This window comes from Vicugna pacos, chromosome 20 (genome assembly GCF_048564905.1).
Source record: "Vicugna pacos chromosome 20, VicPac4, whole genome shotgun sequence".
Taxonomy (NCBI): Eukaryota; Metazoa; Chordata; class Mammalia; order Artiodactyla; family Camelidae; genus Vicugna; species Vicugna pacos.
Window position 1 is genome coordinate 1807379 of NC_133006.1, and position 24050 is coordinate 1831428.

The window sequence follows — 24050 nt, forward strand, 5'->3', positions numbered from 1 at the left end:
TCCTCTTTTTATTGTCATCAGGGAACTTCTCTTTCCATAGTTAGCTCTGTGTTACTTTGTTGTTATATTTTACCCAGAATTACTGAAAGTTTTACTTAAAAGGGATCCTAATTAGCTCTGTTTACCTGTTTCCAGAGCTGAAAGCTTCAGTTCTAGAGTATCAGTTTGACTTTTCCTAAAAATACATTCCAGTATATTTCTCTGGTGAAAGTCTCTACCTTGTTATCTATTCTCCCAACATTTCCTTATTTTCTTGAATATATTAAAAGTATTTTATAGCCTTTATTGGTAACTCTGATGCCTACATCACCTGGGGTTTGCATCCTTTGTCTAATGCTCCTTATTCTCATGTTATCTGTCATATAGTCTGGACATGTTGCATGTCTAGAAATTCTTTATTACATGGCAGACATTGCAAATGAAAAATCCATGTTATCTTCTGTGAGAGCTTTTCTACCTTCCCGTTAGGCAGACAGTGTGAGGGACTGATCATGTCACTCCAATCAGGCGCTGAGGTGGATCAGGACTAAAGTGCCTTTTTTCTTAAAACAGCTTTGAGGTATACTTGGCAAAATAATTTTCACACGTTTAAAGTGTACAGCTTAATATGTTTTGACGTAAGAATATCCCCAAGGAACCATGACCACACTCAAGACAGTGAACATACCCATCACCCACAAAGCTTCTCTCCTGACTTTTGTTGTCCCTCCCTCCCTCCCCGTCTCTTCCCCTGGGAACCATTGATCTGCTTTCTATCACAACATATTGGTTTGCATTTTCAAGATCCTTATATGAATGGATTCATGCAGTATCTACTCTATGTTGTCTGACTTCTTTCATTCAGTGTAATTATTTTGAGAATCACCTGTGTTGCTGTATTAATAGCTTGTTTGTCTTATAGTAGAGTATTGTTTAGTGCTGAGTTTTTACTGAAGAGTTTATTGTGAGCAGTGTTTGTATAGACCATCATTTCTTTCTGCATTTACTTCTTGATGGATGCATGGGTTATTTACAACTTGTGCTATTATAAATAAAATAGCAGTGAATATTTGGTTATAAGTCTTTGTATGGACATATGCTTTTCCTTTCTAAAGCACCAGATGAGGAATGTCTGGATTATATGGTACATAAGTGTTTACCTTTTTAAAAGAATCTGTTAAAGACTTTTCCAAAATGGTTGTACTATTGTAAATTCCTCGTGGTGTGTATCAGTTCTGGTTGCTCTACTTCCTTGCCAGCACCTTGTAAGGTCAGTCTTTCTAACTGTATTCATTCTAGTATGTATGTGAACTAGTATCTCACTGTGGTTTTTAAAAGTATTTCTCTAATCATTAATGACACCTTTAATCAGCATCTTTTCATATGCTTATTATCCATCTGGATATCTTTACTGAAGTGTGTTTTCTGGCCTCATTCATTCAGGTGTTTGAATTATTATTGAATTTTGAGACCTCTTTATTCTGGATCAGATACAAAGAGAGACCATTATCAGATATATGATCTGCAAATAGCTTCTGTCTATGGCTTGTCTTTTCATTTGCTTAGCAGTGTTTAGAAGAGCATTGAAGAGTCTTCATGTTCATAAAGTTCACTCTATCAGTTTCTTTTTAAAATAGATGATACTTTTGGTGTCATAGCAAAGAAAAATTTGCCAAACCCAAGGCCATAAAGCTTAAGCCTATGCTTGTTCTCCTAGCTGTTTTATAGTTTTAGATTTCCTATTAAGATCTATGATCCATTTTGAGGTAAATTTTGTATATTTTGTGAGGTGTGAATCAAAGTTCATTTTTTTTTTTGCGTATCACTATCTAATTATTCCAGCACTACATGCTGAAAAGATCCTTTCTCCACAGCATCCTTTTTGAGAATCAATTGTCTGTATAAGTCTTGGTTTAGTTCTGAACATTCTATTGTGTTCCATTATTCTATTTTCCTGTTTTACACCAACACCATAATTTCTGATTACTGTAGCTTTATAAAAAAAAAGTTTGAAAATCAGATAGTGCAAGTCTTCCAACATTGTTTTTCTTGTTCAAAGTTGTTTTGGATTTTTGGGATCCTTTGAATTTTTATATGAATTATAGAATAAGTTTTTAAATTCCTTACATCCTGTTCTGCCAAAATTCCACCCATGTCTTTGGCCGTCTCCAGAGCCACATTTTCTGAAGAAGTCTCTCTAGATCCCAGGTGAAAGTAATTTCTCTTTCGTCTGTGCTCAAATCACATTTGATATTATTTGATTCCATTTAATCATATTTGCCTGTATGTACTTGTCTGATCTTTCCAGCCATTTAGTAAATCTCAAAAGATTAGGAATCTTGACTTGGTTCCCTCTGTGTGCTGAGAAACTAGTTCTATGCTTTGCAGGAGTGAGCCCTGCAGTAAGAGGTATCTGCAGCACACATCTAGCTCATTGCTTGAATATTGTCAAGGAATTCTGCAGATTTAGAATTGTTTATTGGTTGTTGTCTCCAAGACGGCTCAGTCTTTTTTATTTCTATTGCTACTGCTGCAGTTTCAAAGAACAATGGGCTAGTTATTTTGCAAATATCAAATCATACTCTAATTGTGTTGTCACGCGAATTATGTGCTGCTGTGTCTTAACAACCTGCTTAGTGTTCACAGGCTCCTTCACTCATGGAAAATTTGGGAGAATGTCATATCCTTAGAGATAGCAATGCTGTCTTTGGCGACCTGAGCAGCAGTATCTGAATTCACTCCTGCTATTTTTCCAGTGTCCCCTCTAGACCTCCTCCAGCCCTCCATGGGGGGCCCTGCAGTTCTGCCCTAGAAAAGCCTGTTGCTTCTCAGGAAGACTTCCCTATGAAACATAATCATGTCCTTCTTGTGGGGACATTCAGTCCAGAGACCTGAAAGCAGGGGAAAATGTTCAGCCTGCTTTTGGTAGAACCTAAATTCTTCCATACTTGTTAGAAGCAATTTCAATGAGGAAACTGTTTTGGCATCTAACAAATCAGCATAAATGACTGATGAGGAAGATCAGCTTCCCCATCCCACTCAGTCGTCATGTTGATGTGACACACACATTGGCAAACATTTTCCCCTGTGAGCAACGTAAAGTTCAAGACGTTATGAATGGCTTTTTATTTTTATTTCTTAGTCTTTCCACATTCACTGTGTCTCGTGAGATTATATGAATCCTGCTTATTTTCAGCCCAGCACTAAACTTTTTAAAAGGATCACGTGTTTAAAAGGCTAGTGGACAATTTTTTAGAAGACAGAAATCCTTAGATTTTGGTCCCAGAGTTGAATCTTGGTTAGTGGTGAATGAAAATTCCCGTTAAAATTTTAAATTCAGTGATATAAAGTCTTAAAAATAGTTAAATATTAGTCAATTTCATTAAACACTATAAGAGTTATTTACCTTTAAGCCTGTTTCTGGGGCAATTTTGCAATGATTCCCTCCCTTTATCGATTCCCTCTTTATCAGAATCCTTGAGAGGCCCCTGTCATCATTGTCAGTATCATCATCATCATCATGGAACTGATTCTTCTGGAAGATTCTAGGAAAATAAAGAGATGGACGGGATTATGTGTAGGTCAGTGTGTGCATATACAATAAGAACAGCTGTCAGACATTAGATGCAAGATACCCATTTCATTTAGGGGAGAATGTGGTCATGAAATCCTGATGTGGTGAATGAAGGAAGCGGTGGGAACAGGATAGTCAATGGAAAGGAGGAGGAAGTGAGTGAATTGGAGAGCATAGATCCTTGGTTAGTTGATCAGCACATTGGTGAGAATGAGGGGAGTGTGATGGCAGAATCATGTCCCTCCCCGGCCACAGGGTAGCCACCTGTGACATGTTACTGTACATGGCAAAAGGGATGACAGATATTTTAGGATTAAAAATCTTAGAGGATTTCTGTCTCCTAAATTGTCTATTAGTTAGCCTTTAAACCCATGATACATTATTATAGATTAGTGCAGGGGCACAAATAAAAAGGATTCATATAATCTCACCAGACAAACTGAATGTAGAAAGGATAAGGAAGAAAAACAAAAAGTCACTTATAAGTGCCTTGAACCATAAATTGCTCATGAGGAAATGTTACACAAGGTGAATGTCACAGCCACATACATACTGCCTGAGTGGGATGGGACAAGGGGATCCTGAGATGAGACAATAGGGTGAGTAGTCTGGATTGTCCAGGTGGGCTGAATGTAATCACAGGGGTCCTTAAAATGGAGGATATTTCCCAGCTGAGTTTAAAATCAGAGGGAGGTGTAGCGATGGAGCAATGTTCAGAAAGGCTGCTGACCATGAAAATGGAGGAAGTTGAGGGGCACAAGCTAAGGAAGGTGGGTGACCTCTGTAAACTGGAAAAAAAAAAAGGAAACATTCTCTTCTAGACCCTCTAGAAGGAAGGAACCCTGCTGGTATCTTGAATTTATCCCAATGAGAACTGTGTTGGATCTCTGACATCCACAGCCATAAGCTGATAAGTCTGTGCTGGTTTAAGCTATTAAGCTTATGGGAATTTGTTACAGTGGTAATAGGAAAATAACATAGTGAGCGGTAGTGTAAGGGATTAAAGGTCTAGGATGGGGTGTGGAGAGAATTCTGACATTTACACCTAAAAAACAACCAGGTGAAGTGGGAAGGTGTTTTAAGGAAGTCCTACCTGGCAGGGCTGTCAAGCAGACTGGAGTGAGCGAATCCTTGGAGTTAGAGGAATCAATTAAACCTCTACAAGGAAAATAAGAAATAAAATGTAGCAGGGCTTCAGTGTTAGTAGATGTAGGAATGGAAATGGGCAGAGAGATATAAACATTATTTTGAAATTAGCTACAGGTTTGATGACTGCATGTTTGGGAGAGTTAGCCGATGTGTGGACTGAATGCATCCCCTCAAAATCCATATGTCGAAACCTCATCTCCCAGGTTGATGATATAAGGATGCGGGGCCTTTGGGAGGTGATTAGTAGGATAAAATGAGGTCATGAGAGTATTGCCCTCATGAATGGTATTAGTGTTCTTATACAGGGCCCCAAAGTGCTTGCTTCTCTCTCCTCTCTGGGCCATGAAGATAGTGGGAAGACAGCCATCTTCGAGCTGGCAATCCTCTCCCAGATACATTGACCTTGAAAGCCTCAGCCTCCAAACCATAAGGAATATGCTGGTTGTTTAAGCCACCCGACACACGGTAATTTGTTACAGAATCCCAGACTGACGAAGACAGTGGAGAATGCCACTGCGTTTGGCACTGATTGCCTGGAGAATGCTGAAACCCAGGGAAGTGGGCAGCACAGACGTTTACTCATTTAATCCTGCCAACACTGTAGGGGATAGAGTCTACATTTTCCTCGCTATTTAAAAGGTAAGGAAAAAGAGGCACAAATAATAACAATGACAATGACAACAACAACAACAACAGCAACAATAATTTGTCCAAGATTCACACAGAACTCCCTGGAGGGAGAGTGAGAATTAATACTTATGCAGGCTGGCCCCAGAGCCCCTGCTCATAACTACTAAGTCAGATCACCTTGCTTATTTAGATCAGTTTTTTTTCAACTGTGATATGAGTGTACTGTGTCCAGTAACTTATAATTTCAAAATACCTCACTGTAAGGGAAACATTAGTTGCAGGCATTACAACCCACAGAAAGCTAGACATACAAAAATAACTTGTTAGGGCAAGATAACCAATAATGTTTTTAAATATTATACCTGCTGACCCTTTGCAATAAAGTGTTTATTTATAATTCTGTCTGGCTACAGAATAACATCATAATCCTGCATGTGGCTGGTGGCTCCCGTGTTGGACAGCACGGGTCTAGAGAATTTAAATGACTTGCCCAGCCTTGCCCAGGAAGCTCGTGGTGGGATCAGAGCTATAGTCTGGGACTGTTCCTTCCTATCCAACAATTCCCTCATGGAAGTTTAGAAGCTTCTCCTTTGGTGCCCAGCTGTCTATCCGTACTTATGACATCTTGTCAGGTGCCCCGGCCTGCTCCTGAACATCAGCCAGAACCCACTTCTGCTCTTTTTTGGCCAGGTAATACCTTCTAGCAACTTCCATTGCCTTCTTGGCATCAGTTTTTACATGGAAGGGTAGTGGCTAGAGAAGGAAATGTGTCCACATGACAGGTTTTTCATAAATATAGTAGGAGTGGTCAAGAGAAGAAAACCTCAGGAATACGAGTGGAAGCAGGTCATTTAATATACCAAATGCGTACTTTCAATGTATGTTTGTGTTTCCGAGTCCACGCTTGTTCTACTCGTGCATTATAGGCCAACACATCAGGAGACAAGGATTTGGGGCAAGAAATAGCGGCTTTAATTTGTAAAGCCAGCGGAGAAGATGGTAGACCAATGTCCTGGAGAACCATCATCCCAAGTCAGAATTCAGGCTCTTCTTATATTAAAAAGGGGAAGCGGGAATGCTTGGTTGTTGCAAACTTGGTGTATGAATTCTTTGTTGTTAGAATCCTTTGTTCTTGCAGCTCTTCACCTGGGTCAGATCCGTGTAAACCTCCAACAAGCAAATGTTATTTTCTATTCTGTATCTTGTTATCTTTATACGAATGGAAAAGTGATAATATCCTTCAAAGTCAGAGCCTTGAGAATAGGGTCTCCTGTATATTTCAGGATCTAGGCAACATTGTTTCACAAAAGGTGCAGAAACAGCAAGACTAAGCCTAGGAAACAGGGCACAGGTTTAAAGTCAAAGGAACAGATCTAATATGGAGTCAGATTTGTTCTTTCCTATTTCAGTAGTGCCATGGAGAAGGCACTGTGGGCAGCTTTCTGTAGGGTCCTGGAGGCTTTCTCTCTCAGCCTCTGTGCGCCTCTATTGAAAACCCGTCATCGCTATCTGGCCTGCTGGAAAACCAGTCCGCCTGTTTTGCCCTGAAGTTGTGTTCTGTTTATAACTCATCTCTACTCCTTGGAAAACAACTCAATAAAAACTCAGTTGGTTTCCCACCAGCCCTGAGCAGGGGTGAGGGATAGCATGTTATTATTTTATTAAAAAAATATATAAAAGAGTTTTAAAACAGCACTGGGCACATAGGAGAGAGACAATCAATGCTTCCTGGCTTAAATCGAAAATGATGACTCAGTGAGTCTATGGCTGCTGTATTTGCTGAGCTAGTTACTCCTTTGCTCCATTACACATTTATTTTAACTGAAAAAGAAATATATGCATATGGTTAAAAAAATTCAAACAGAGCAAAAAATACTCAAGTGAAAGAAGTTTTCCCTCATCCTCTGTTCTTACATGCCTCCCTGGAGATGCCAATGTTTACAATCCTTTGTGTGCTTTTCCAGATATGCTATGCAAGTTCCCACCAATGTATGCAAATTCCTTTAAAGTTTTACTTATTTTTAACTTTAAGGGATTTAAATCCTCAAGTGGCTTCTGCCACAGTAATAGAAAAGAAGAAATCTGACTCCATATTAGATCTGTTCCTTTGACTTTAACCCTGTGCTCTGTCTCCTAGGCTTCTTCTTGCTTGTAAAACAATGTTGCCTAGAGCCTAAAATATACAGGAGAGCCTATTCTGAAGGCTCTGACCTTTAAGGGTATTTAACACTTTTCCAATCATATAAAGATAACACGTTGCAGAATAGAAAATAACGTTTGTTTTGTTGGAGGTTTACAGGGATCTGACCCAGGGAGATAGCTGCAAGAACAAAGGATTCTAACAAGAAGGAATTCCTACACCAAGAAGTTTGCAAAAACCAAGCACATAGGAAAGCAGCCTGAATTCTGACTTGGGAGATGGTTTTCCAGGACATTAGTTTGCCATCTAGGTCTACAGAAACTTGCTATTCCATGCCCCAACACTTGGTCTCCCAACTTACTGGCCTGTCCTGCACTGAGGAGAATGAATTTGGACTCAATAACACTTCTACCTACCTAGCAAGTTGGACACTGGGACTGAGGGCAGCTCTCCCACACACAGGGGCCTACGGTGAGCCCTTGATTATTCCCCGAGGTTGGGGTGTGGTTTACCCAGGAGGGATGGGGACTCTACACCAACACTCAGGCAGTCTGCTCCTTCTGGGGCTCTGACATTTTACCTCCCGCTCCCTGCCAGCCCAACATTTGGGACAGTGGAGCTAAGGCAGAGATCGTGCCTGCCTGTTTCCCAGCGTGTAAAAGGGGAATATGTACTCTTCCCAAGGTAGTTCTGAGAAACAACACCTGCGGGTGCTTGGTTCCCTGAGCAACAGTAAACCTAGCTCCTTGTGGGGGCAACGGGTATGATACCCGTAGGGTTTCTGCAGAGACCTTAGCTGGAGGGCTGGGCCAGGGACGTAAAAGATGAGCTGTGGGCAATGACGGGTAAGAGAAGGGTGTATAGGCAGGACTGCTGCCTCCTTCGGGGTGCCACAAGAGGTAAAACGCTTTCTCCCCATCTCTGTTACTCCCCTCCCAATTCCAGATAACTGCCTTCCCTCTGCTCCTCCTGTCCATGTGTCTCCCTCCACTTTTCCCCGCCTCCCCTCCTGCTCCCCTATTCTCCCTCCCTCGGTTCCCCTTCTCTCTCAGGACCCAGAGCGGATCGCTGGCCCTCCTGCGCATGCGCAGTTGCTGCCAGCTGGACCGCGGGTTGGAAGCTCCAGCTCCGAGCCGGGGATCGGCCCCAATGGCTTCTCAGCTCTGTCGCCCTGTAGGCCTTTGGCTACTGCCTGGGGCCGGGGCCTCTGGCTGTGGAAGTGCAAGGTGAGGGGATATCGGGAAAGGGGTGAGGCGGCTGCGGGAGGGCGGTCGGCGTGTCACAGCCCCCCAGGGCGCCAGTCAGCGTGTGTTCAGCTGGATTGCTCGGGCCAGACCCCTCTGCCCGCGCCACCTGCCCCGGCGCACCGGCCAAAGCTGCCCAGGGCCAGGTGTGCCCCTGCCGCCTCTTGACCCAGCCGGGCTCCCCTCAGTCCGCGGCTGGCATCCGCTTCCCCTCTCCCGCCGGCGAGTCCTCCCCTCCCGGTCTTCCTCTCCTTGGCCGCCGACCCGTCCCCACCACTGGGCGGGCTGTGTCCCGGGCGGGCGGGGTCTGCACACCCGGACGGGGCGGGCGGCTTGGGCTGGGGCTGGGGCTGGCCTCCGAGCGGGGCTGCAGCCCGCGTCCCCCACCCCGCTCTCCCTGCCCCGCGACCCCGGGGCTGCCTTCCTCTCCCTTTCCCGATCCCTGAGGTCCAGATTAGCGGCGTGGGCGCTGCTCCCCAGGCTGAGAGCCCGCGGCTGTAACTCCCAGCTTCTCCTGGTGGAGTCGGGAAAAGGGGGCGGCAGTGCTGAGGGAGCTTCTGTCTCCTTGATCAGGATTTCTGCCCCAGGTAAGTACCTTGAACACTTTCAGGTGTTATGATGGCGGTGCTTGTTGATGTCACATGTTTTTATACTGAGAGGGATTACAGTGGTGAAAGCAGGGCTTGGTTCAGTTAAAAATGAGCTGAAGGCATGAGGCTGTCTCATCCTCCATCATTCACTCTCCCAGGGTGAAACGTGAGACCGTCGATCTTAAAAAGATACTTATAGTCCGTAACTAGTCCAGCCCAGCTACTGTGTGTTAACAGGAACAGCACAACCTGAGGCGTTGGAGACCCAGGGACATTGCACTCCTAAAGAGCTCCTGGCAAAATCTGGTTTGTTTTGTTTTTTTTTTGTTTGTTTGTTTTAATTAAATTGTGGGACAGACTAGTAGTATAGAGGGAAAAATAATTGGCAAGAAGGATTTTTTCATATAACAGCTTTATTGTGATATTGTTCACACACCATGAAGTCCACCCACTTGAATGTTACAATTCAGCAGCTTTTAGCATATTCACATTTGTGCAACCATTATTATTCCAGAACGTTTTCATCACATCAGAAAGACCAGTTGAAATGCATGACCTATCCACCCCTTCCCAGTGGTGGTTCTAAAGAAGTTTCTTGGCTGTTCCTGACCATAAATTAACTTGTTACATTCCATGAAATATCTGGGAGGAATTCTAATCAGAATTGCAATGAATCTGTCTATCAAAGCAGGAAGAATTAATGTCTTTATGGCATAAACTTCTTCTACACATGAATATATCTGGGACCCTATCTTTTCATCTGTCCAGAGCCAGGCCTATGGGAAATCTTGGGTTTGTGAATGATGAGATTCAATACATCATTAGATGCAACTGTAGCCTTTCACTGAAGAGAAAAGTAACCTCGTAGAAGCCAAGTGATTCTCTGATGGTTAGAATGAGTGACCGCCAGTGCTGGAGTATTCGAGTGGACTTGGTGCTTGCAGAGTTCTCCACCACCTACAGCTAAGGGGATTACCGTGTTCTTTTACTTTTTTTTTTTATGGCGTTGCTTTTATTTTTACTTATTATATAAAATTATTTTTTATTGAAGTGTTGTAAATTTACCATGTTAGCTTCAGATGTACAGCAGAGATTCAGTTATAAGCTTATGCATATGTATATAAATGTTTTTCAGATTGTTTTTAGTACAACTCATTACAAGAAATTGAAAATAGTACCCTGTGCTATATAGTAGGTCCTTGTCATTTATTTTATATTTATTAATGTGTATCTGTTAATCCTCCCTTTCCTGCCTGCTAACAACAGTTTGCTTTCTATGTCCATGAGTCTATTTCTAGCAGCACCGTTTTTGCTAGCAATATATGCTGGTTGGCTCTTTTCTGTTTCAGTAGTTCCATCTTATGTGTGGGCGTTTTTCTTCTGGTGGGCCTGTGTGTGGTTTGCACACGTGATAATAGAGATCTGTATTTGGGAGAACTCCAGGCCTCGTGTAGTCCCTCGTATGGAGCGCCCACTGAACTGATGCTTGAACTTGGAAAAAAACAGTAAATGTTGGAATTTCCACTATGGTTGAGACTTCCAGGTTTCTATAACCTCTTTAGCCCACCTAAATTTTGGCTGCACCCAATACTGGATAATTTGGTGGAACTTCATGGTATGATGGTGTAGAGACAGGGCCTTGTATGCTTCTTCTCTTTCCTTTTTCTAACAATCATTTTCCTGGGCCTTCCAGGTACTCCCCCAGAAGGGCCCAGGGCTGGCTTGGTGTTGCACTGAGGCAATATTTGTTAATAAGTCCCTTTCCTCATCTCTTCTGAGCCTCCATTTCCTTCTCTACACAATGAGGGCTTAGACTAGATAAGTGCTTTTCAGTTTCTTTTAAAGCCATGTTTCCTTTGAGAAACAGAAAATTCAAATCTCTCCTCCCATCACAACCCTTTAGATTTTGACACGTCCTCCAAGGAGTCACATAGCTCTTTGTGGTAAATTGACGTGATTGTGATTCCACGTGGCACAGAAAAGACTCTTCAGAGATTTATTGCAGGGAGAGGGCAGGAAAGGGGCAGTATGTCACACTTTCTTGTGTGAGCACTGGAGCAAAGGCTTGGGTTTAAATACAGTGTCTGATGTGGCATCTCTCTAATCTTGCACAATGTGATAAACCTCTATCCCTAGTTTCTTAATGTGTCAAGTTGGGGTGGTAATGTTTTAAGGCTTTTGTGAAACATTATACACATAAGCCATTTGTGTCTCGGTAGATACAAGACCTGCTAGAGAGTCGGAATTTCTTTAAAAATACATATATATTGTCCACATCACTCTGTCTGTGTGTATTTTGAAGTTCCTGGAGGGTGAGGGTTGAGTGTAATGTCCATCGTGGGACAGGTGGCCCATGGTTCTGTGTGCCTCAGATTGCCCCCTCCTCCCCAGTCCTCTTCCTCTCAGTCCAGTTTGAAGTTCCCTAGTAGATTTACACACAGGTCTTGTGGAAATGGCTTTTCATTTTATTGTTTCACCAAGGAGGGTTGCCATCATGATCTCTGTGGTCAGGTTTTGGTGACCTGAAGGCTATGCAATTGGGGATTTCTATTTTATAAAAAGAAAAAAACTTACAAATACAAAATTAGACCTAGGTTGGTATCAGGGGCTTTTGAAAGTGGGGACCATTAGCTTTTTTAGCTTCAGGTGCAGTGGCCTCTGGCCACGAGGACACATCCTCATGCTCTGAATTTGGAGGGACCAGTGGGTTCAGTGGGAATATTTACTGAGTGCATCTCATGGGCTGCACATTCTCTTATTTGTACTGTGTGTTCCTTATTTGAGATGGTGAGCTGATTTAAACTCAATAGCCTCTTTAAAATAATAGACTTTTTATTTTTAGATGTAATGTAGATTCCCATGTAGTTGTAAGAGATAATATGGAGAGGGCCTATGGATTCTTTGCCCAATTTTCTTTAATAGTTCCATCTTGCAAAGTTGGGGTACTATTCATTCGTGACTCACTAACCCTTTTAGGTTTGTGTTATTGCCCTCATTTCTATTTATGAATAAACTGGTGTTGAGAGAAGCACACAGGTCTGCCCAGGTCACCCACGTGGTTAGTGAAGATTTGGGTGGAACGTGGTCTTGGCATTTCCAAGCAGTACCATTATGATGGTCTGTGGCAGGGAGCAGCATTCACTTTGCTTGTTTATTCATTCATTCAACAAACATTTATTGAATAAACTCTGTGGGTCAGATGCTTTCATAGGGTTATCTGATTCTTCAGCAGTATGGAGAATCAGGTAATGTTTTCTTTTTCTTTTTTTTTTTAATATGAGAAAAATATCTCTGAGAGGTTATAATCTCCCCAAGGGAAAAATAGCTCATAAATGAGGGATAGTACATTTGTACAGTTCCTTCTTCTTATGCAGGTGGTACCCTAGGCATTTTACATTTGCAAACTTCCATAATCCAGATATATTCTTGTAAGGCAAGAAGTTTTTTTTTAATTGAAGTATAGTCAAGTTTACAATGTTGTGTCAATTGCAAGGTGGTTTTTTTTGAATTTTGAATGGAGAAAATATTTTTTGAGGGGGTTAATTAAGTTTATTTATTTGTTTCATTTTTCTAAAATGAGGTACTGAGGATTGAGCCTAGGTCCTTGAACATGCTAAGCACGTGCTCTACCACTGAACTGTACCCTCCTCCCCAAAGCAAGTTTTCTTACCCATTATTCTACACCTTAGGAGTTCAAATAAATTGGCGTTGAAATCCAGATATTTTGATCCTACTATGGTTCTTTGCATTATATCCTGCTGAGGGGTGGGGAAGCAGTTCCTTTATTCATTCATTTATTCAGCAGTTTTGAGCACCGACTTTGCATCAGGGCCTGCCTAGGTGCTTGGAAACAGAAAACAAGAAATGATCCTTTTCTGCAGGGGATGGAAGCCTAGACCAAAAGCTGGGTAATGTGATCTGAGCTTCAGTAGCCATGTGCAGATGCTGAGGACAAAATTATCCCCGATTTTCTTGGACTTCCCTTGCCTTCTGGCTGGTGCACACCAGGTCGCCGCATCCCAGTGAGGCCCGCAGCCCACAGCACAGTATGTACATCGATTTACCCTCCCTTCTCGGCAGGGCCTGCAACATGAACACCCCTGACTACGTGCAGTGCGCTGAGGACCACCAGACTCTCCCGATTGTGGTCCAACCTGTGGGGATCATCTTAGAGAATTTCTTTTGCATCTATAATGGAATCTCCTTGGTGAGCCAGATCAGACCGTGCGGCTCCCAGTGGGCACTCTGTATCTACTATAGGTATCTCTATGCGCCCGAGAATGGATGGAGTGACTTCCAGACCCACCGCAATGTCATGGGCCTTGTCACCATTACTGACTGCCTCTTGGCCAAGACCTTCTAGAAGCTCCACGCACAGAGGAGCTGTATGGCACCACGCTCTACGACTCTCAGCTCTTTGTCTTTATGCTGTATGGGGAGGTGGCCGAGCAGCCGCACACCGACGTGGCCTTCAATCTACGAGGACTGTGGGTGGTGGAGAAGAGGATCGAAGACTTCACTGAGTCACTCTTCATCTTGCCCAAGTCCAAGTGGCTGGATGGGGACCCCGAAAATTCTGGGGAGAAGACCCCCCTCCTCTACATCCTATTTGAGAAGGAGGACTTCGTGGGACTGGACACAGACAGCAGGCAAGTCAACCTGAAGGCCGGGCCACCCTGGCTGTGTGACAGATTGCTTCCTTACATCCAGAATGGGATCATCAAGGAGGAGGGCTTTCTTGTAGCCAAGGCGGGAAGGAGGTGTAGCCCGCCGGTTTTCAGACGTTTAAAACTAAATCCGCCTTTGTTTCAGAGAGATCCTTTTAGGGTTAGTGTGGACACTTACTCCCCCTTTTCAGCCAGGACACTTGGGGGGACCCCTGGAGTTGCTGTCCAATAGAGTAGCCACAGCTACTGATGTTAGTAGTGCTGGGGAGGAGGCCGGTCTGAGCTGAGATGTGCTGTAAGTTAAATGCACATCAGACGCTGAAACTTGTCTAGTAAAAAGAATATAAACTATCTTGTTACTTTCTATATTGATTACACGTCAAAATGATAGTATTTTACATACAGTAGAATAAGTAAGGTCTGTTCTTAAAATCAGTTGCTTGGTTTTTTTTTTGTTACATTTTAAACGTGGCAACTGGGAAACGTTATTTACATGACTCTCATTTCATTCCTGTTGGACAGCCTGTCCTGGGACAGTTTCATCCCTTTGCTTATAAATGAGACTCTGAATCCCGAGACGCAGAATGAGGTGCTGGTTGAGCTCAGGGTGGAGCCGATGTCTCCTGCCTCCCAGGCCCAGCACCAGCACGGCTCAGGCCCTCTCCCCTGCCTGACAGCCACCATGCCAAGTTAGGACATCAGAAACACTGCCAGGGGCTTCCGAATTAGCTCCTAACGCAGGGAAAGGCGTGTCACGGTGTATGGGACACAGCAGGGAAAAATTCGTCTTCACTTTGTCCCTGTGATTAGGTCAAAGGCCCCACTCTGCCTTGGAAGTGCAGACGATCACTTCTGGGCTGCCTAACCCCTCACCCTCTACTATGTTTCCCTGTGTATCTTTCAAGCTGTCCCTCGGGCAGAAGAGGGTGAGACGTCTTTGCCGAGAGGTGGTCCCCCTTTACTGGGGAGAGTGAGGTGAGCTGTGTCCCCCCGGCCTACGGCCTCGGGCCTTGAGTCTGGAGAGCGCTCATGGCGGTCCCACAGGTGACGGTCGGAGGACATGGTACGTGCTGCCGGGCCCGCTGTGCAGGAGGGGCTCTGTGATTCTCTGTGATTCTAAGGTCAGATTCTACTTTCTTGTTGTTGGTAAGATGGAGGAGAAGATGCCAGAGAATTGATAAAAAGAAAATCCACACCAGTCCTGTGAATGACAGACACAGGGGATCCGTGTCCCACCTGCGTGTGGTGCCTGGCAGGCTCTGGAATAATTTTCACTTCCTCCCCGGACATTCCTCTATGGCTTAAGGAAGGGGAGAGGCATGTCGTGGCCATGATCTGTACTTGTCCTCACAGGGCCCTGTGATCTACATGCCCACACTACACTTCTGCTCCTTGGAGATGAGGTGTCAGGTTTAGGAAACTGGGCACTGCTGAGGGCATAGCTGCCAGAACCGTGCTACACCAAGGCTGGCTCCGTTCACCTCACCTGTCACCTCCTGTTGAGTCCTAAGGCGTCATTCAAGGTAGGTGCATCGGTGCAATGAAAGCAGGGACCTCCTTCACCCCCTGGACAGACTGGTGGGTGATCAGTGGAAGCCTGGAGCCCTGCCCCAGCCCCACGCCAGTGCCTCCTATTTTGTCATAGGAGGCACTGGTGACATTTTTCCTCAGCAACTGCTTGGCTCTGATTCTGCAGAGCCAACAGAGAATGCCAGCTTGTTTTTGCCTTTTGAAGTCTGCCCTTGGGATTTGGCGGAGTAGCTGGATGTGTGCTTAGCCCATAGTGGTTGACACTGTCACCATTGTTTACCCAGAACCTCGTGTACCAGGCATGGCTGCCAGCATCAAAATACAGCAGCGCATTAAACCTCCCTCCTGGTGGGTCTGTCTGTTCTGGTACCATAAGGGCTCAGCCAGCATCTGAACGTCAGTGAGATAACGTGGCCAATGAGCTCGGGTCAAGCACGTTCTCCGCCAGTGACTTTTACTCCATTGTTGCTTTTACTATTACACAGTCATTAATTTTTTAAACAACGCTTTGGTTCAGGAGCAGAACCTAATTCTCCCCTGTTCCTCTTGGTGGGAGTGAGTAAAGTTGTCCAGCTTGAAATACGACCACATTTTCTAGCTCAAAAGCTGTCTACACGCATCTAGGTGAAGTTTTGGTTTGGGGCGCTGACCACGTTGGGGTTCCCCGGCAGCATCGCTCCCCTCAGGCCCCTGCCTTCCCTGGATCAGGAGGTGAGGGTGGGTCTCACCGTCCCTGCGTCCCTATCCTCATCACACTCACGTAATTTCTTGTAAATGCTGTCAAAGTCATTTTTGTTCTCGTGTGTTTCTAATTTTGGCTGTTCCTCTATTCCTTTTTCTATTTTCCTTTTTCCCTTATACCACCCCGTGAGCATGTTGTTGGGTCTGAAAATGTGGGCTGTGCACACCCTGCATTGGAATAGCCAGATCGCCCTCTGTGCCGTCTCCATCGCTATAAAAAGCAAAAACTTAACAGTTGCCATGATTCGTATATTATCCTAGTCATCTTATTTTCTACTTTTTTGGAATTTTTGCTATGTTAGCACATCACCCACTGGAGTTTGATATCTGTTAAAGTCCTTGCTTTGAGGAACCTGTTAGTTCGTCCTTATATTTGGTAACAAATGCTCTCTTACTAATTTTGTTTATTTGTTTTGAAGAAGTGAGATGCGAATTGATTTAGGCGGCTGCTGAGGGATTTTTTTCATGGAGTATTTAAACTTGGAAAGTCAAATTCTGCAGCACCTTGCTTGATTCTGGCTTTTACACAAACGTGCTCGGCACGAGGTTCCTGGCTGTCGCTGTGTGACGTGCGTGACGGCGCTTCCTGGCCGGCGGTCACTGGTGAGGAAGTGGCCGGCTCGGGGGTGAGCAGCTGCAGGGGACGCTGTTGGAGGAAGCAGTCACCGGTTTTTTGTTTTCTGGTTTTTTTTTTGCATTCACCTTCCCAGTGCCATTTACTGTACTTTGCATTCATAGAGGGGCAGGAGCGGGCCTAAAACCATGCCACTCTTTTGTTCCCTTTATGAGGCTGGTTTTTCTAAGTATCAGGAAAACATTGCCTTGTCCTAAGTAACTGGTTCACTTGGATCTGGTGGACACAGGGACCGCTAAAGGGGACCGTAGCTTCCTCTCTGCTTCAGCCAGTGGGCATTCAGAGCCAGGTCTGTGGTTTGCCTCAGCAGCCGTGCAGGCCTCCCTGCACCGGCCTTTACTTTTACCCCTTTTTGGCAGTAAATAGCTGACTCTGTGTCTGTTGCAGCTGATGTCCACCACTGACGGCCGTGTGGTTATTTTGTGGTAGTGAGTCTCCAACACCCCTGTCAGCCGTGAAGGGACCTTGCATTCTCACCCCGACCCTGGTTCATCTCACCCAGGGAAAGGGCTTGGCCACCACCGTCATGCTGGACATGAGGCCTTGTTTCTCCTTTCATGCTCTGGTCCAAATGTGGACACTTCATCCTTCACTGACTTGGTCTCGCTTGAGACAGTCCAGACTTTCTGAAAGAGTCCATCACATTCTGGGGGGGAACAGAACAGAAGTAAGAGTCGCAAGTAGGAGTCTAGGCTGTCTGGGTTGGCAAATGCAGGCTGGGATCTGTGATGGCCAGTCTGTGCCCTGGAAACTGGCCTTTCCCGTGGCTCCCGAGAGAAAAGGGGTCGGAGCGAGAACAGACTTGCCTGGGTTCCTACCATCCTCATCTGCTCACTGACAGGAGTGTCAGCTAACTAGGAGCTCCCCCAGACCTCGGGCCCTTCAAACCTCAGATCACGGGAGATCCTTGAGTCCTTTTTCTGGTCCTTCTTTGTGAGAATCCAGTGCCTTCTGAGGTGACTGGCAGCAGGAGATGCCTCCCCCTCCAGGGAACTCCCTTCGGAGGACTGTGACTCAGTGCACCTTGCTGTGAGCTTGTGGGTTTCCATCGTGCTCCCTGCAGAACCAGACTTGAGACTGGCTTAGCGACAGAAATAACAAGACTGATTCCAGGGCAGGGCCAGGTGGAGGGAACAGTGGAAATTGAATGTGACCTCAAACACCTAGGTGGGTGCTGGGGCTGTTACTAAAATGGGGAGCCTGGGAGGTACCTGCCAGGAATCGAAGTCTAGAGTAAATGGTGGACATAAGGCCATTTTTTTTGACATATGGCATTTTAAAGATGCCATTTGTCATCCAAGTTAGGACTTCCAAGGGGCACTCGTGTCTATGAGCCTGGGGCTCAGGTGAAGGAGCCGGACTAGAGATACACATTGGGATTCGTCATTCTTAGCTGGTGTTCACAGCCGTGCAAGTGGATCAGCTCATCTCAAGAGGTGCAGACTGTGTCTGAGGGGGGGCAGGGCTGTGCCTGGTTTGGAGGAAAGCCCGGACCATGCAGCTTTGGTGTGTCAGTCAGCGGCGTTTGTGATTTTCAGAGCAATGGCATTTATCCTTAAGGTTCTGGGGGGTGGGCAGGGCCACACAGGAAGAAATCTGAAGAGAGGGTTTTGGCCACGTGTGCGCGTCTTGGGACAATCCAGAAGCTGCAGGGTCCAGAAGGGGAAACTCCTCAGAAGCTGGAGTCGGAGTGGGGAGTTGGGAGAATGTAGTCACACTCTCCTGTGATGAAGGGAGGGAGGCCTAGGGAGTCCGCACCCTAGCGGACTCTCTTTCCCACGAACAAAAGGCAATCAGACAGAAGATTTGAAGTAAGAAGGGATGGGCGTTGGGAGAGGAGCCAACCTGGAGAACGGTGGTTGAACAATTCTTGAATAGTCTCCCTGAAACATAGAGTTAAAAAAACCCAGACTCTTAAGAATATTGATAGTGACTGGGGAGGAGGCAGTTGTTTTTCTGACCTCCTAAGGGTAAGGTATGTATCCGGGGATATACAGAAGAATCGGGCAGTCTGTTCCTGGGGCTTCACCCTTACCAGGGTGAACAGTGCAAGTTTAAAGGGGGAGAAGGGCAGCGGAGGGAAACTAGCCAGGCCCCGTGTCACGTACCAGTCGGCCGCCCTACTTGCGTGTTGCATTCACATCCATGCCTCCCAAGTGGGCGGTGGCAGCCCCGTTTTGAAGATTGGGAAGCCTCCTCAGAGGTTTAAGGAATTGGTTCATTTAGCAGCTAGTAAATGCTGTAGCAGGATTCCAGCAGGGCCTTGTCAGACTTCAAGGGCATGTTCTCTCTACTAATTCCGGTTGTACCTGAAATGGTGAAGTGAGTCAGTTTCGGAGCCTTTCAGAGAAAGTACTCTTTAAGTGCCTCAGGACTGTTGCACAAAGCTCAGTGTTCTTTCATGGTTCGGAACCACCGCAGTGCTTTTTGCCCCACAGATGTAAGGTCTTACTCCTTTGACGATGGCGTGGTTGTAAATGACATACAGGTGCAAAACCACACTTAGCAGCTTCTGAAGGGAAACTCTCCTGTTCTCCCTTGATCGGCTTTCTTCCACGGGATGTAACTGTGCTGCAGCTAAGGCCTGAGCTTTCCGTATGGAGTGAGGGTTTGATATCCAAATTTAGCATAAAACAGTCAGATGGAGAAAATCGAAGATGACAATATATTTTGGGGTTTCATTAGACAAGACATACTATCTGTTAATGGCTCATAAAGCTAATGAGATTGAGTACAGAACATTTCATTTCTTACTTTCTACTGAGAGCTGTCTTCCAACATAAGGTTCTCTGCTTTGGAACTTCAGCTCAGCCACTAGGGCGCCTGTCATTGTGTTGGTGTGATTGCATTTACACAGTGCATGTAATCTGGGCTTCCTTAGCCCCAAACACTCCAGTGCAGAATCATAGGCTGTAGCCATCACTTAGTTATACAAATACTTCTAAAACTATATGATACCAAAAAAAATAAATAAATAAAAATAAAGAGAGAGAGGGAGATTGCCTTTATCAAAGTTCCTTTGGATTTTAACTGCAAAGTGTTGTTGAGCAGCTCTGGTTTCCTTTGGATATGAATATATACATTTCTTTGCATGTAACTTGGATTTCAGGCTTGAACACCAAGCTCTTGTTTTCCATGAGCCACAAAAATCATAGCCAAATGACACACGTATGAAACAGTTTATTCTTTTTATCTGAGACAGAATCCTTGAATTTGGGACTTGAGCTGCGACTTTCCTGTTTGCTCTTCCCACCCCTCTTGTCACCTCACTCCTTTTTCCCACATGGCCTCCAAGAGGTCATGGTCTCATAAGAGCAGGTGGACAAATACCAGTTGGTCGCCAAGCAGTGCTGCTGTAGATGGAGCCCAGCCAAGAGCTAAAGGACATCATCAGGGAGGACTTCCTGGAAGAAATTGGCTCTACATTCAGTTCTGGGGACAGAGTAAGAGTCAGCCAGGGGAAGGAATCAAGAGGGTGACTCAGGTGGCAGGAGCAGCCCGGGTAGAGGCCTGGAGGCTTGTGGGGTGGGGACTCGGGGAGACTGCCCTGTGTGGTCCAGGGTGGTGGGTGACCCTGCTTTGAAGGACACTGGAGAGGGCCTAGGGGTGGAGGGCTTTGGAGGAGCTTGGTTTTTACTAGAACTGACACAGAAGAGGCAGTGAAGGGTGTCAGCAGGAAGTGACCCTTAGGAGAGCAGCTCTGCCTGTCCTTTTGAGTCCCACCCCTTCATTCGTTTATTCACAAAACACGCAATTCTGAGTGTCTAGGGGAGAGGGGGTGGACCCACAGTAGTAAGCAATATGTACTTGCTTCTTGAGAGCTTAGCAGTGTCAGAAGTTGACTTAGATTAAAATGTTTTATTAACACAGCAGGGCACCTAATCCAAAGTGCGGAGGTTGGAGGGAAGGAAGACTTCCTTGACAAACAGTTAAAATGAGCCTGGAGGCTAGTGGGAAGTAGCAGCAGGTCACGGGGCCCCTGAGGTCACTGGGGACCTGGTACTGAGGTGAGGATGGACAAGCAGGGTCGGGGGTGGGGCTAGAACTCTACCAGGGAGCCTCTGATGGGTTTGAAGTGGGGGAGATGTAATCAAATTTGTGCTTTGGGAAGGCTGCCTTGGCTGTGTGTGTGTGTGTGTGTGTGTGTGTAGCGGGGAAGAGGGGGAGGGTGTCACCAACTGGGAGGGTCATTAGAAGACCATTCACAGGCTCGGAGGCCACCAGTGGGAGAGGGGCGTCGGGACTGCTTGGGGACCGCAGGGGCAGAGTGGATGCCGGGTTTCCTTGTGTGGAGGGCTTGTTAGCGGGGTCGCTCTAGCGACACCTTGTGGCTGGAAGTAAACAGATGGAGGCCGCCAGGTGGACTTACCTCTTCTCTCCTTCCCTGCCTTGTGTGATGATCTTAGCTCTGCCAACATATGGAACAGAAGAGCTAAGTTCCAGAGTAGCCCAGGACTTTGCTGGGCTCGTTCAAGTGAGAGCAGATAGGATTTAGGCTTGTGTTGAGATCTGTAAGTTAACTTAGCTAGAAACGTCCTGTCTTTTGGATTTTCATAGGGGTAGTAATTCTTGATAAAGATTGCTTTCTTGGTGAGAGGAAATTTAATACAACTGATGTCTTTCTCAAAAAATATCTTATCTTTTAAGAAATTTAATATTCAAAATAATAGGAATATTTTAAAATGATAAACTAAGGCTTTCGTGTAGTTTCTTTGGTTTCTGAGTTGATGTGTAGGTAGACCCTTTGCATTACATAATAGCACATCTTTGACAGTATTTAAAGAGCTGTTAGTGAGCGCCCCCAATTTGAAAGCATCATTAAAGCTTGCTCTGAAATAGTGAAGTCATATAGGTCTTGTTTGCAGAAGCCAGATATTTGGTTTATAATCTGCAGCATAGCTCCCTTTATAAAATAATAATAGATTCAAAATTAACAAAGTGGAAAATAATTGATTTTTTTTAAAAAATGAAACATAAACTTTCTTGTGCTATTGTTGCAACTGGAAATTTTGAAAAGAAAAATCCTATTGTAATATCATCTAAGTGAAATACATATATGTCTGTCACATTTGAATAGTAACTGCACAGTGGTTTTTGAAGTCAGGATCATTCCAGCTCAGATACTGGCAGTGATGGTTGCTGGTTTTCAATGGAAGAGCCTAAATTTGCTTTCTTAGCTTTATTCTTTTCTTTTCTTTTCTTTTCTTTTCTTTTCTTTTCTTTTCTTTTCTTTTCTTTTCTTCTCTTTTCTTTTCTTTCTCTCTCTCTTTTTTTTTTTTGGGGGGGGTAGTGCGAGGGTTGAGTAGTGCTGTGCCAGCATGATTTGGGGGCAATTTGTGGGCAGATGTCGTGCAGCAGCAGTGAGATATTTCCATGCATTTTACTTTCCGGACATCACCAGGGAACATGTGTGGTTTGTGCCTGCAGGATGGGATGCTGCAGGACTCCCTGGTCCATCAATGTTATGTCTTGGAGCTACTCCGGTCAGTGAATGATTTTCTGTGGCTTGGAGCTAATGTGGTCTGATGCAGATGATCAGATGTGTAACTAAAGTACTGTTACTTGAAATAAGAGAAAAGCTAGCAAAAATGTCTCTAAAATACAGGATGAGGGAGGAGAATTGGCTGAGCTGCTTGCAGTGGGGAATATTCTCAGGTGACTCCCTCACTGTGTCTCCTGTCACTATCCCCCACAGCCCTGCATGGCAGTCCTACTGAAGCAACCATGCACTTTCTCAGAAACGTGCTGAATTTCCTTGTGCCTCTGATTGTTCACTTTTTTTTTTGAAAGCACATCTTGCCCTTTGCTTAAATGCCATCCCTGCTAGCCACCACTTACACTCATTCTTCTGGACCTCGTCCATATATAGCTGCTGAATGAAAGAACAAAATGTAGTATCTCCATTTAGTGGAATATTATTCAGACATAAGAGTGAATAAAAAAGAAAAAATAAATAAAGGGGAATATGAAAAAAGCCATCTGCTCTGGGTAGTCCACCCTGATTGCTCAACCCGGCCTTTTCCCTTTGAAACCCCACCCCTTATACCCCACTCTACTATTTTTGATAGTATTTACCACCTTCTAATAAAGTTTAACATTTTCAAAAAAAAAGAGACATGCTGATACCACTTCAACATGGGAAAGCCTTGATAACAGCACGTTAACTGAAAGGAACCAGACACAAACAGCCACATATTGTTGATTTCAGTGATCTTAGAAATGCCCAGAATTGGCTCATGCAGTGGCAGAGAGCAGATGATGGTTGCAAGGGGCTGGGTGGAGGGGGGTTGTGGAGTGACTGCTAGTGACAGGGGTGTTCTATTGGGGTGATGAAGTGTTCTGGAAATAGATGGTGGTGAGGGCTGCACAACCGTGAGTGTGCAGAAGACTGCTGAGCGCTGTCTCTGGGAGTGCTTGTTGTTGGGGCGGCTTTATTTTGTTCTCATCCTGTAATGTGAAGGGTCATCTTGTGCTGAGACCATTCAACTCCTGTGAGTGGTAAGGCTAAGAGACTTTGCAGAGTCATGTTTCTTTTTTCCCCCTTGCTGAGTGTAGGCAAAAATGGTTTAAGCCTGAGAAAGTGCTCCATATGCAGAAATGTCTTTCAGTTTTGGTTGGTGTAAAAATCTTGTGAGCTTTTTAATCATTTAGGACAGTCTGTAGGGGGAAACAGCCTGTGAAGCCTGGGTGAGACTTGGAAGAGCCGCGCTACCCTCCCAGACACGGGTGGGGATGTCACCCCCATTCAGGCAGTGAAGGGCCAAGACCCGTGGGAGGAGTTGACAGTCATGAATATTTATGTGTATCCGCTGCTTCATCTTGGATATTAATTTCTAGCTGAGTCATTTTGTGGCAGCAGCCTCATCCTACATCAGGAATTTATAGTATCTGCTCTTTGAGGTGAAGAGCTGACAGACTTGATTATTTAACAGTCTATCTTGTATTGATATCTCAGATTCCTTTGTCAACCGCAAAACAGCAGAAATACAGACGTCCTTTAATGCCGATGTGACCTGGAGCAGGTTTAGTTTCTGTACCTCAGTGACCTTATCTGCGTGTGGGGAAGATGATAACAGTGCTTCCCTCAGAGGGGCTGGTGAGAGGAGACTGAGAAGCACAAGTGGAAGACTTACACGAGATGCTCATGAATGACAAAATTTAGTGCTCTCAGC

The 24050-nt window shown here is 45.0% G+C and overlaps 1 protein-coding gene across 1 annotated transcript in view; it reads left to right on the forward strand.

Moving 5' to 3' along the window:
* Window positions 1-24050, forward strand: part of LOC140687541 (uncharacterized) — a 41795-nt gene that overhangs the window by 2360 nt on the left and 15385 nt on the right. The window contains exons 2-5 of the mRNA XM_072944659.1: window positions 5182-5341; window positions 5746-6022; window positions 8418-8698; window positions 9225-9303. Coding sequence (XP_072800760.1) covers window positions 5950-6022; window positions 8418-8698; window positions 9225-9303 — 433 coding nt within the window. The 5' untranslated portion in view covers window positions 5182-5341; window positions 5746-5949. The remainder of the gene's footprint in view (window positions 1-5181; window positions 5342-5745; window positions 6023-8417; window positions 8699-9224; window positions 9304-24050) is intronic.